Raw genomic sequence first — 13084 nt, 5'->3', positions numbered from 1 at the left:
TTTTTTGGTGGTGTCTTTACCTGGTTTTGGTATCAGGGTGATGGTGGCTTCATAGAATGAATTTGGGAGTATTCCCTCCTTTTCAATCTTCTGGAAGAGTTTGAGAAGGACAATTATTCTTTGTATGTTTGGTAGAATTACCTGGTGAAGCCATCTGGTCCTGGACTTTTATTTGTAGGGAGGTTTTTTATTGCTAATTCGATTTCATTTCTAGTGATCGGTTTGTTCAAGTGGTCAGTTTCTTCTTGGTTCAGTCTTGGTGGACTGTATGTTTCCAGAAACTTGCCCATCTCCTCTAGGTTATCCATTTTGGTTCCATATAGTTTTTCATAATATTCTCGTATGATATTCTGTATTTCAATGTTATTTGTTGTAATTTCTCCATTTTCCTTTCTTATTTTGCTTATTTGTGCTCTTTTTTATTCTTCGTAAGTTTGGCCAGAGGTTTGTTGATTTTATGTACTCTTTCAAAAAACCAGCATTTGGTCTGATTAATTTTTCTATTTTTTTTTTAATCTCTATATTATTTATTTCCTCCCTGATCTTTATTATTTCTTTTCTTCTTTTGACTTTTGGACTTTTTGCTCTTCTTTTTCTAGCTCTTTTAGCTGGTGGGTTAGATTGTTTATTTGAGATTGTTACTCTGAACTGATGACATTTAGAAATGTGGAGCAGGAGAAATATTCTTCTCTCTTTATTTTAAACCAGTGTGACTCTTAAAGTGACTTATTTGATTCTGTCCTGATTACAAGGAGAGGTTGAGAAGAAATATTTAACTTTATTTAGATGTTTGGTTGCTTTCTAATTCCTCTTATATATCATGAGGCTTCATAGATCGTATTGAGTTCTCCAGGAGAAGATAAGTAACTAGCATAGCTGCTGTATAAATTATTACTGTATATGTTTTAAATGCATTCATTTTTATGTGTATGCATGTCTCAGTTTATTAACTTGTAAGCTCTTTGATAGTAGGCTTTATTATTTTTGTGTCTCCCCTCACAGCACCTAGCCCACAATCTTTTTACAATAATATTTAAAGTGATTTCAAACTGTGTGTATGTGTGTGTGTGTGTGTGTGTGTGTGTGTGTCCTTAATTCTCATTATTATTCAGAAAGAGTTCTGTCATTTATGTATGCTAATGTTGACTTTTAAATTTAGAAATTATGTAACGTAATTGAAACCGGCCTTGCATTGTGTCCGCTGTGGAGGGGAATGTGCTTAGTGTTTCGCTTTTGCAGGTGCGTGTGAGGGAACCTTAGCTTGCTCGACCTGTCACCTCATCTTTGAACAGCACATATTTGAGAAGTTAGAAGCAATCAGTGATGAGGAGAATGACATGCTTGATCTGGCATATGGACTAACAGACAGGTAAGATTTTAGGGCCACTTTGCCGTAATAATAATCTGGGAGGATAAAAGTTGTCTGAGTTCAGGTCTATCTGTGACCAGGACCATGTGGATAATAGTGTTATCCCAGTGTGGATGGATAGTAGTTACAAGTTTTAAATATCAAATATGTGACATTTCTCTATGTATTCTACAGTTTAACTCGTATGCAACTTTCCTTTTAACAAAAGTTGAAAAAAATTAATTGAAAGTAGTAGAAGTATAAGTTTTAGATCCTAATAATCTACTTTAGTCTATTTTTATCCCAAGAATCAATATTTATCACAGTTTAATGAGTTAGGTTTAAATTGAATGTTTTTTATGGTATTCTTGGAAGACAGATTTGATAATTGAAAGGAATTATAATGGAAAGTTTTACCTACTTGGAAGAACAGAATTTTCAAAAACAAACAGGTAATAGTACTTATGTTAGAATGAATAGCTCTATTTCTGCATGTACGTTAGAGTAAATTAATCAGAGGTTATTCTTATTAATTAATAGGTAGTCTTAAAAGTGGTAAGATTGATAGTAGCAAGTGGTATCAAGTGATAACTTATTTTTTTTAAAACTTATCTAGTCCTTTGGTTGGCGTTAGGGAAGATAGCTAGTTGATTTACTGTCTCAAGGGATAAGATAATTCGAGCTTACTTAATTAAGGTTATCTTTGGTGTTTAACTGTAATTTGATGACCTTAATGAAAAATAATTTTTTAAATTAAAAATACTAGTAATAATAATAGCTTTATTTCATGTGTATTATGGGACCACAATTTTGTTAGAACCTGAACATAAACTATCTCATCTAAGCGTCACAAAAGTTGTAAGATCCTTGGTATTTATTGTGTCTGTCATCTGCCTGTCTCCCCTTACATCTTCAGGTGTCACATTCTCTATCAACACTTCCTTTTTCTCTAAATGATTATGCACAGAATACACTCAATGGTTGTGTTAATTTGGTTCTGAGAATTGTTTCTCTCTTAATGGAAGGGGTAAATCACAGCTAACTGTTTGCCCTTTTATTCAGATGAAATTTTTAGATGCATGTAACAGATAATATTCTAAGTGGAAAGAAAGAAAAATGAGAAGGAAGGGAGAGATACATTTAGGAAAGATACTTGAATGTGAGAAGATAGAAAAGACCTATTGTAAATGTAGACTAGCCAAGAATTTTGATAATAAAATTCAGAATCTTAGAATGAGACAGTGGAAAGCAGGAAATAGCTTTTATGGTGTTTTATAGCTGGTGTTCTTAAGGAGAGACAATTTTAATAGAAATGCTTTGTGCAGAAAGAGTATGATGCTTTTCACAGGTAGGATTTAGAAAACACTGACATACTTGGGAGTGGACATAATTTTGTTCAAAAATAGTAACTGCATGTAAACTTCTATTTCTAGGGTACCTTATACTTCCAGAGAAAGAAACAAGAAAACTCAGTCTTTAGTTCATAGGTTTATTTTATTTTATCTATTTATTTAATTTTTTAAAGTTTTAAACTTTTTTTATTGAGTTATAGTCATTTTACAATGTTGTGTCAAATTCCAGTGCAGAGCACAATTTTTCAGTTATACATGAACATATGTATATTCATTGTCACATTTTTTTTCGCTGTGAGCTACCACAAGATCTTGTATATATTTCCCTGTGCTATACATTATAATCTTGTTCATAGGTTTATTTTAAAATTATGTGCTGTGTATTAAGTGTCTTTTAATTTTTGAGATAGAAGAGCATCCTTTTAATATTTGCTGTAGGGTGTCCTTAACCTTGACTGTTGGTGGCCTGATGATACGCGGGCTCATCTGGCACTTACCGTGCTGGTTACTTGTCTCCTTTTCCCATTAGGGCAAGGGCTATGTCATATTTCCTCATAGTATCTCCAGTGTCTGACTTACAGAGGGTGTCACCAGCTCTTTTTGGAGTGAATGGTTAATAGATTCAGGAACTATCTGTGAGTCTACTTTTGATGGCTGTCATTGCTTCCTGCCATCAGAGTTTCCATGGGTAATCTTCACAGAGGCCTCAGTTTTCACATCTGTGAAATAAGGATACTAATAGCACCTACTTCCTAGGGTGGTTGTGTCGAGTCAGTGAATAAATACACGTGAAGCTCCTTGAATAGTGCCTGGTGAAGAAAGCATTTACTAAATGGCTGTAGTTGGCCTTCCAACTATAGTATCAGTTTAAATGCTGGGTACTTGCTATGTGCCTAGGAACTTAACAAAGTTGACTTCTAACATGCAGGGTTAGGCAGTGTTATCACCATTTTATAGAACAAGACAGTTCTCAGAGACTCACTCAAGGCCACACAGCTGGAAAATGACAGAGCCTTGGTTTGAATTGTTACACTGGATCCCAAAGCCCTTTTTTTTTTTTTTTTTTCACTGTTTTAAGCTGCTTCTCTGCATTGAAAACCAAACCTTAGAAGTAAAGTTAACACAACACCTAGTGTATTTCTTCCGTCAGGTATGTGCGGCAGTGGTGACTGGAGAAAATGTCTTCAGGGTTTGCACAGGTGTGAGATTTTGTGAACTAGTAGTGAAATCAAGGAAGACTTGCTGTCCCCTCAAGATGTGAGACCCTTTCTACACCTGTAGATCTTCAGGCTGGAGGCCTTCCATGCGGAAGGCGGGCCGTGAAACAGCCACGGCACCACTGCCTCATCTGGGTCACAAAACCAGCAAGGACTCCCAGTGCCCCACCTCCCTGTGTCCCCACACACTTGTGGTTCCTCGGTTACTACCCTGACTAGTCTGCCCTGTGTCATTGCTAGCTGTTTCCAGCCCACTTCCCTTACTAAATCAGAAGTCCCCTGAAGACTAGCATTGCCTTTGTGTGAACTCCAGGACATGCCCTAGGGCTCACCACAGCCCTAATGAATTCATCTGAACTGGCTTGCCTCGTTTTCCCTCTTGCAGACAGAGCTTAATGCATAATTGAGTGTTGTCAAGGCTGTTTCTGGTTCAACGAATAGGAATTACTGGAGGAAGAGGGTGTTTTCTGTCAGCAGTCAGTATTCCCCTCACTCAGAAACCTCCCCGCAGCCCCTCGTCGCTCACCAGTTAGAACCGGGACCCCTTCTCTGCGTTCAGAGCTGTCGCGGCCGGGCCGCCTTCCCAGCGCGTCACGCTCCTGTCCTCGTCCGGCCTGCACAGCACCCGGCTGCACACCCGTGCTGCCTCACGTGTGCCTTGGATCCCTGCTACCTTTGCCTCAGATGCCTTTCTCCCTTGTCTTTTATTAAATGTTAAATCCTACCTGTCCTTCAAAGCCCTTTCTAAACTCTGTTTCCCCTGGCCAGAGTAAGTGCTTCCTCCTCAGCCCTTCTAGCTTCCTCTCTCTGCCATTTGTCACAATCTCACACATTAATTATCTGCAAATATGTCTCAGCTCTTCTATTTGACTGAAAGTTCACTCCTTAGTACTGATGTTAGCGACTGATCCTCGCCGCAGGCCTGTGAGGAACCCGCTTGTTATCCACCCTTGGGACGAGATTAGGAAACGGATGTTTGACAGGCTTGAGAAAGTTGCCTGGGAACACACCATGTTCAGTGCTGAGTTCTGGACCCCTGGTCTGTTTGCCTCTGGCCCCCATGCTGCCTCCTTGTAGCATTCCCGGTGCCCAGCGTGTAAGAGGTGTTCAGTAAGGATTGGAATGAGTTGCTGTTCTTTGCCTAGGCACTGATGTGTGGTACTGTGCCTTTGAATGCTCAGTAAGTGCTTGAAGAATATGTTGATGAAACTGAGACCTGCAGATCACAGTCCATCAAATTTAAAGCAATTTGATTATAATATTAATACAGTATTTTTACGTGCCACTCAGAAAAAGCACTGCTGATTAAAATATGGTGCAGTTATCACTTAAAATTTTATGCATATTGGAAGAGCTATTTATATTTAGAGCTATTAAGACATAGATTTGTACATCACTGTTAAAAGAAGAAAATATAAATAAAATTAGTCATAATTCTGAAAAAAAGAAAAGAAAATGAAATTATATTTATTTTTACAATGAGTTATTTGCTTTCCTAATACCAAATTTATGCTGTGTTTCTGCACTCTTAATTTTTGTTTTGTAATCTTCTCGGACTTATTTTGACTGGTAATGAAATTCAACACTTGTAGTGTTAACATACTTCCTATAACTCAGCTGAAGGGACACCTATATAAATATTGTAGCCAAGCTTGCAGCTCTGATGTGACTGCCACCTCACAGTGGCAGTCATTCTAAGATGCATTTATTTTCAGAGATGCCAAAAACGTTGGAAAAATAAATGCATCTGGTAATTGATGGACTTATGTCTGTATGTTTATTCCACGTTTCTTATTTTAAAGGCTTTAGAAAGTCTAACTTTCCTTTATAGTCTGTGTGGTTTTAATTATCTGGGAATTGACCATTCTCTAGGTGTTGCTAAAACCTCAGTTCTCTCTCCACTGTGTCTTGCCTTCTCATTATTTCATTGCCTGTTGGTCCTGTCATCAAAGAGCAGAAGTTCTGATAAAACCATTAGTAGGTGATAGAAACTAAAGATTAAAATGAAGCTTTGGCACATCTCACTTTTCATTTTTCACAGTTATGTTCTGTTACCCTCTAGATGAAAGGGTTAGGTATGTCTTTTTCGACTAAATGGAAATATAAAAGGTAAATAAATCCCTAATTGCTTAGGGGTAAGAAAATGTCCTACTAACTTCATTGTTTTGTGAATAATATATACTTAACACTAAATCCTATCTCCTCCCTTTTTTATGAAGATCCCGGTTGGGCTGCCAGATCTGTTTGACAAAGTCCATGGACAACATGACTGTTAGAGTGCCGGAGGCCGTGGCCGATGCCAGAGAGTCCATTGATATGGGCAAGAACTCCTCCACGCTAGAATAAGTAGGACTATTTTCACAAAATTTTACCTATTTTTATAATTATTATTTCTTAATGTAATTAAGTGAGAACATGGGTGAATGAGTTTATTATTATGACTAGATGTACTGCTTTAATTCACTGTGGGTAACTGTTGGATTTTGTAGTTCTGAAAGTAAGCGGTCTTTATTTTGAATAAATTATAAAAGCAAATCAAATATTAGAAAGTAGTTAATATGATAAAACCTTACATATTTTACCTGTGTTTGGTCAGCAGTGTTAGCAAATGTTTTCACATAAATCTTATACCTATTTACTTATAACATAGGTTAAAAAAATTTTATTATCTCTATTAAATGTGGTGGAGGCAGAGATCTGAAACCGTCTGTCTAGGGCCACACAACAAATTAGAAGACCTGTTCTAGAGCCGTATCTTGTTACTGCAAGTTACGTGTTCAAATTGAAACTGGAGAAATTAGGAATACCCTCCTTATAGCAGTACTTAACTGTGACTGTGTATGGACAGTTTAATCATTCAGTAAGCTACATAATTTCAGAGACGGTTAAGACCTTATAAATAAATATTTAAAATTTTGATTCAGTGAAAAGTCCAAGGCTGAACACAGGTGATAGAGCACTGTCAAAGAAATTTGGTTTACTTCTGGCCCCAACTGGAGGAGTAAACTAAAACTGAGGTGTATTTTTTTTTATCCCAATCAGAATGGTCTGTCTTTGTAACCTTTTAGAAATAATACTGATTTATAAATCTCTGCCTGTAACCGAAGGGACATCTTACAGCTTAGGTTTTCTCTGTCCTGAGCTGCTGCACTGCACAGCCTGGGGTGCTGTCCCCTTGGCAAGGACAGAGCCACAGTGTGCGGTGAGCACAGCGGGGCAGGGCCCAGGGTTGGGGGAGGGCTGGAGCGCCGCGGATCCATGAGCACGGCAAACCTTTGTACTTTATCTTCACTGTGAATAAACTGTTCAGTGATAATAAAGGGGTACAAAGTATGCTCTTGGAAGTGTAATAAAATATCAAGTAGTTTGGACTATTGGTGGGGAAGGGCAGAGCTAATTAGTAAAAAGTGAATTATAAGGCGCTCGTTAGCCTCAGGTGCACCTGTGCAGCTTGAATGTTTACACAAATATTTGTCAAGGATGGTATTTGACCTACAATATTTTGTCATGTCCATTGAGGATACAGAGATGAACAAGATTAGGAGCTCACCTTTTATTAGGAAAAGATAAAATACATGTATGCTTCAACTGAACTAAATGCCAAGTAGGATACTTTTATTAAACTAATTATCATGTAAAAGTGATGAAGGAAGAACTCAGGGCGTCGTCTGATGTTCGTCTGACACTCAATAACTATCGAGTGCTTTCCATGTGGAGCGCAGTCTACTTTTAAAGCACTTCAAAACAATGTGTTCTCTTAATTAGACTCCATATCCCCTTGTATTCTTGCGTGGATTTCCTAAATTCTCCTTTCCAGAGCACTTAAATGATGACATTCAGCCCAAGCCCTCTGAAATTTAGTCTAATTATGTCAGATTTTAAGAGAGAGCTTCATATTAATGAAATTTAATTGTATTACTTAAATAAAACCTACAAAACTTATTAATTAATGATACATCCTATAATTGATTTATATAAATGTTATTTTTTCAGTTTGAAAAAAATCCTTTCATATTCAGTGAGTGTGTATTCGAGATAACAGCATTAGTTATCTCTTGCTGCAAAACACATTACCCCCAAACTTAGTGGCTTGAAACAATGTTTCATTGTCTCAGTTTCTGTGGGTCAGGAACTCAGAGTGCAGAGCAGGGATGCTCATCTCTGCTTCACGATGCCTCTGGTCTGAGCTAGAAGACTTAAAAGGCCAGGTGCTGGCATAATCTGAAGACTTGGGATTCCCTCATGTGTCTGGTAAATTGATGCTGGCGTCAGCTGAGGGTCCAGCAGTGGCTGTTGACTGAAACACCCACATATGGCCCTTCGGGTGTCCTGGGCTTCCTCACAGCATAGGGTTGGGTTCTGAGAAGCCAGTGCCCTGAGAGAGACAGCATGTCAGCATGCCAGGCAGAAGCTGTGTCTTTTTAATGACCTTGTCATTTAAGTCACACAGTGTCACTTCTGCCTGGTTTTTTGGTTTGTTTTGTTTGTTTGTTTTTTTTTTCATTAGAACTGAGACACTGGTCTGGCTCATCATTTGAAGGGAGAGATGTCAAAGAATTTGCAGACATGTTTTAAAGCCATCACAGTAACCATTATTTTCAGATTAACTTACTGGCACGTTATTGCCTGTGAAAATTGGCCTTTTAACTAACAGTGTTCTAAACTTTTTAAGAAGGACTAGATTTTACTCTTGTGCTTTGAAAGATTCTCATGTCTTTATTATGATGGTTCATTTGTTTTATTCCGTAACTCTGAACAGTTTTCTTCTTGATAGTTGATTTCAATTAGAGGGAAGAGAGGCAGGCTTCCTCTCAATGCTGTGTAATTTCAGTTTACATTTCTCTGTCATTCTGCCACCAAGAAAGGCATCTCCCCTTGGCATAGTGCTCTAAATAATCTTTGGTTATGTGCTGATATGTAATATCGTATTTGGTCTTCACAGGTGAAACCAACCTGTAATTATGTAAGTAATTCAGAACTGCTGAATTCACTTTTACAATGAACCATTCTAAAAATTTTCAAGATCTTTTAAAAGTAACTATTTAAATATATGGTGATCCATGTGGTTTTTATAATGGTCATTCAGCATTTATTAGAACAATTACATTTCACTTGGAAAAATGTTTTCTAAGGGAAACTTAGTTCATCATGTGTTTTTGCATCTTTTCTTTTTCTTCCTTTTTACGACTACCTGAAATTTTGTGGTAAATCACATTTTAGATCACAATTTCTTAGATGGCTTTCATATTTATAGGCTAACATCATTCTATAAGTAAAAAATAGAAATAATTGTATGTACATTTCTAAAAATAGTCTGAAACTTTAGTCTTAAAGTATAAACCATTCAAGGACATCACAACATTACATATGAACTCTGTTTCCTATTTGAGAAATATTTAAGAACAGAAGCATGATCTTGGTTAAGCAACAACAGGACTCCTTTAGTATGTCAACATGTCACATGATACCAGGTTAATTTTATCAGATTATTGTCTATTTAAAAGTTTCTAGCAACTGATAAATTAGAAAACAAGCTGGCAGGAGGAAGGCATGATCACTTGCAGACACAAATAAATGTGGCAATAATAGAACAGAAACAGGACGTTGAAAGATAATTTAAATCGACCAGAAGCAACTTAAGAGAAATTTATGGGAAAGATCTCTACAGTGAGAGGCACTCCTTCTGCAAAAACTGTTAGTAATAAATCGCCTAATCAATGTCTTATTCCTCTTTCCTTTTGACTTCCATTTGCTTATCTTAGTATCTCGATGTGTTGTTTGTCATGTAACTTTTAGGCTTGATTTGGTAGTGATTTATATAATTAAGCAGAGCCACTGTGCCTCTCTGGCTCCCGTTGCCTGCCAGCCACTGCTGAAGCCGTTAAATCCCCGGCTTGACAGGCACAGTCTTTGTTGCTCCCTCATCTTTGTCCTGGCCTGCCTCTCAGACTGTCCTTCACAGCAGCTCCTGCGTGTGGCACTTAACTGCATTTTTCTCCTGATAGATTAAGCTTTTAGGAGGAAGGACTGGGTTGTGTTCACCTTTGTAACTGCAGTTTCTATTGTAGTAGTCAGCCCACAGTAGGCGTAAAATACATTGTTGAATTAATCAAAACTTGGTCTGATAAGGAATATGCTTCTAGCATTTTGCTCTTTGGCAAAAGAGCAGTAGCAGTCACCTGTTCCTGATGAGATTAGTGAGCTCAAGACAGGCCTGTATTCTGTGCCTGCATCCCGACTCCGGCTTTTATTTTTAACTGAAGTGCAGTCAGTTACAGTGTGTCAGTCTCTGGTGTTCAGCACAATGTCCCAGTGATGCATATACACACATAGATTCGTTTTCATACTTTTTTTCCATTAAAGGTTATCACAAGGTACCGAACATAGTTCCCTGTGCTGTACAGCTCCACCTTAACAGGAGTCAGGATACAGAGGGGTGTTTCCTTGGGAGATCAGATAATCTTCACTATATTTAAAAGGATTGTGTTCAACTTATGTTTTTATTTTTTTAATGTTTTATTGAAGTATAATTGGTGTACAATATTATGTAATTTATAGATGTACAGTACAGTAATTCAAAATTTTAAAGGTTATACTCCATTCATAGTTATAAAATATTGCTCATATCCCTTGTGTTGTGTAATATATCCCTGTAGCTTATTTTATACATAATAGTTTGTACCTCTTAATTCCCTGCTGCTATACGGTCCCTTCCCCCTTCTCTCTCCCCACCAGTAATCACTAGTTTGTTCTCTGTATCTGTGAGTTTCTTTTTTGTTATATTCACTAGTTTGCAGTATTTTTTAGAGTCCACACATAAGTGTTATCATAACAGTATTTGTCTTTCACTGACTTATTTCACTTAATACCTTCCAAGTCTATCTGTGTTGTTGCAAATGGCAAAGTTTGGCATAAATCATAGCAATATTTTTTTGATGTTTCATAAAGCAAAGGAAATAAAAGCAAAAATAAACAAATGGGACTTAATTAAACTTAAAAGTTTTTGCACAGCAAAGGAAACCATTGACAAAATAAGACAACCTGAATGGGAGAAAATTGCAAATGATATGACCATTAAGGGGTTAGTATCCAACATATATAAATAGCTCATATAATTCAACATCAGGGAACCAAACAGTCCAATTAAGAATGAGCAGAAGACCTGAATAGACATTTTTCCAAAGAGGACATGCAGATGGCCAGTGGGCAATGAAAAGATGCTCAAACATGCTAATCATCAGGGAAATGTCAAAACCATGAAGAGAGATCACCTCATACTTGTCACAATGTCTGTCATCAGAAAGAACACAAATAACGAATGTCGGCGAGGAGGTGGAGAAAAGGGAACCCTTGTAAACTGGTGCAGCCACTGTGTAAAACTATTTGAAGATTCCTCAAAAAACGAGAAAAGGGAACTCTCTTACACTGGTGGTGTGAATGCAGAACCAGAAAACAGTATGGAGATTCCTCAAAATCCTGAAAATAAAACTCCTATATGACCCAGTAATTCCACTCCTGGGTATATATCCAAAGACCAGAAACATAAATTTGAAAAGATAACACACCCCAATGTTCATAGCAGCATTACTTAAAATAGCCAAGATACAGAAGCAACCTAAGTGTCCATTGAAAGATGAATGGATAAAGATGTGTATATAAACAATGAAATACTACTCAGTCATAAGAGAGAATGGAGTTTTGTCACCTTTTTTTTTAAACTTACCTTAGCTGAAAAAGTTTTTGAATGAGCTGAATGCAGGTGCTTCTGCTAGCCTTAGATCTTGTAGGTCATTGATTCTTGACATCTGAGTGCTGAAGACCGATAAGTGGTACATGAGCTCCATCCTCTTGAATCACGTGACACTATTAGGACCACACTTGCTAACGGGTGCTGCTTCACCTTGGACGTGTCTAGCATCCTGTGTTTCTGACAGCCCTCAACAAGTTCCCATCAGCACTAGCTTCCCATTGGTCCTGAAGACGACTCTTCAGGGCAGTGGAAAGGGGATGGGGAGTTCACAGAATCGTTTCCCAAAGTAAGTCAAAGACAGGTATTGAGAAACACTCTTAGTAGTTTTGTTTTAATGTTCTTCTTTAATTGACTCTTCGTTTTGTAACTGAAGTCTGAAGTCTGAGAGAGCCTTCAAGAGACAGCAAAGTAAGCTCTCTCCCATAATGGGGGAAAAGTCTGGGATTTATCATTTGAAGACTTGGGTACTGTTGAAAAAATTATCTGAAACTTGGAAATAAAGCAAAAAGATTACTGAAGCTCTCTTCAGAATAGGGCTTAGAGGATTGTCTGACGGGGCCACCTAGGGATCATCTGAAATTTAGGGCAGGGGAGTGGGCAGACTGTGTCCTGTGGGTCAAATCAAGCCCAGCACCTGTTTCATGTAAATGACGTCTTAGGGCAACACAGCCATGCTCGTTACTTACTGCTTCTGGCTGCTTTCCCACTGCAGCAGCAGGGCAGAGTAGTTGTGACGGGGATCAAATGGCCTGTTACGCCTGAAGTACTTGCTCTCTGGTCCTGTACAGAAAAGGCTTGCTCAGCCCCGCTCCAGCAGAGGTGACTCTGACTTGGTACTTACTGTTGCTCAGGACCCAGCCCCTCTAGAGTTAGATGTTGAATAACTTGGAAAAGATGCATACGTTGCCAAGGATTTGGTAGAAAATATAACTCCAAGAGTTAAAGTTTCCTTGCCTTGTAAGGCATGATCCAGTTTTGTATCTGTTTCTGCAGTCGTACTACAGCATTCTTTGCCTCTTCTGTGTGTGTGTGTGTTTGTGTGTCAGTTTCTCATGTCTTTCTTTGAACCAGCTTTGTCATTCTGCTGGTCCCCTGGCTAATGAGTTAAATTGTCAACACGTGCTCACTATATATTTGCATGAGAGTGCTTGCTTTATAATTTATGGAAAATTACACAGTGACTGAGGCCTGGCTGGGCCTCCTTGTCAGGGTTCCATGATGAGATAGTCGCTTAACTCTGCTGAGGCTCTGGTTGCATATCTGGTGAGTGGAGATAATTTTACCATACCTCAGCCAAACTCCTCTCTCATCCATAGAGTAATAGCCACTGGACAGAGTTTAGTAATTATTTAAATTAAAAGATGACGTGTATGAACACTTTTGTTAACTGCAAACCACTATGTGATTGTTGGTGGCT

At 38.0% G+C, this 13084-nt stretch overlaps 1 protein-coding gene across 3 annotated transcripts in view; it reads left to right on the top strand.

Annotated features, from left to right (window-relative positions):
- FDX1 (ferredoxin 1) overlaps positions 1–13084 on the top strand; it is an 82665-nt gene that overhangs the window by 22100 nt on the left and 47481 nt on the right. For 2 of the 3 annotated variants that reach the window (XM_032472425.1, XM_032472426.1), the window contains exons 3-4: positions 1240–1369; positions 6137–6263. In XM_032472425.1, the coding sequence (XP_032328316.1) occupies positions 1240–1369; positions 6137–6263 (257 nt within the window). Of the gene's footprint in view, positions 1–1239; positions 1370–6136; positions 7860–13084 lie in introns of those variants that run through there. The other variant, XM_032472424.1, reaches the window with a different exon arrangement.

Source organism: Camelus ferus, chromosome 33, assembly GCF_009834535.1.
Source record: "Camelus ferus isolate YT-003-E chromosome 33, BCGSAC_Cfer_1.0, whole genome shotgun sequence".
Taxonomy (NCBI): Eukaryota; Metazoa; Chordata; class Mammalia; order Artiodactyla; family Camelidae; genus Camelus; species Camelus ferus.
The sequence above is the reverse complement of the archived record's forward strand: the minus strand, read 5'-3'. Positions and strand labels throughout refer to the sequence as shown.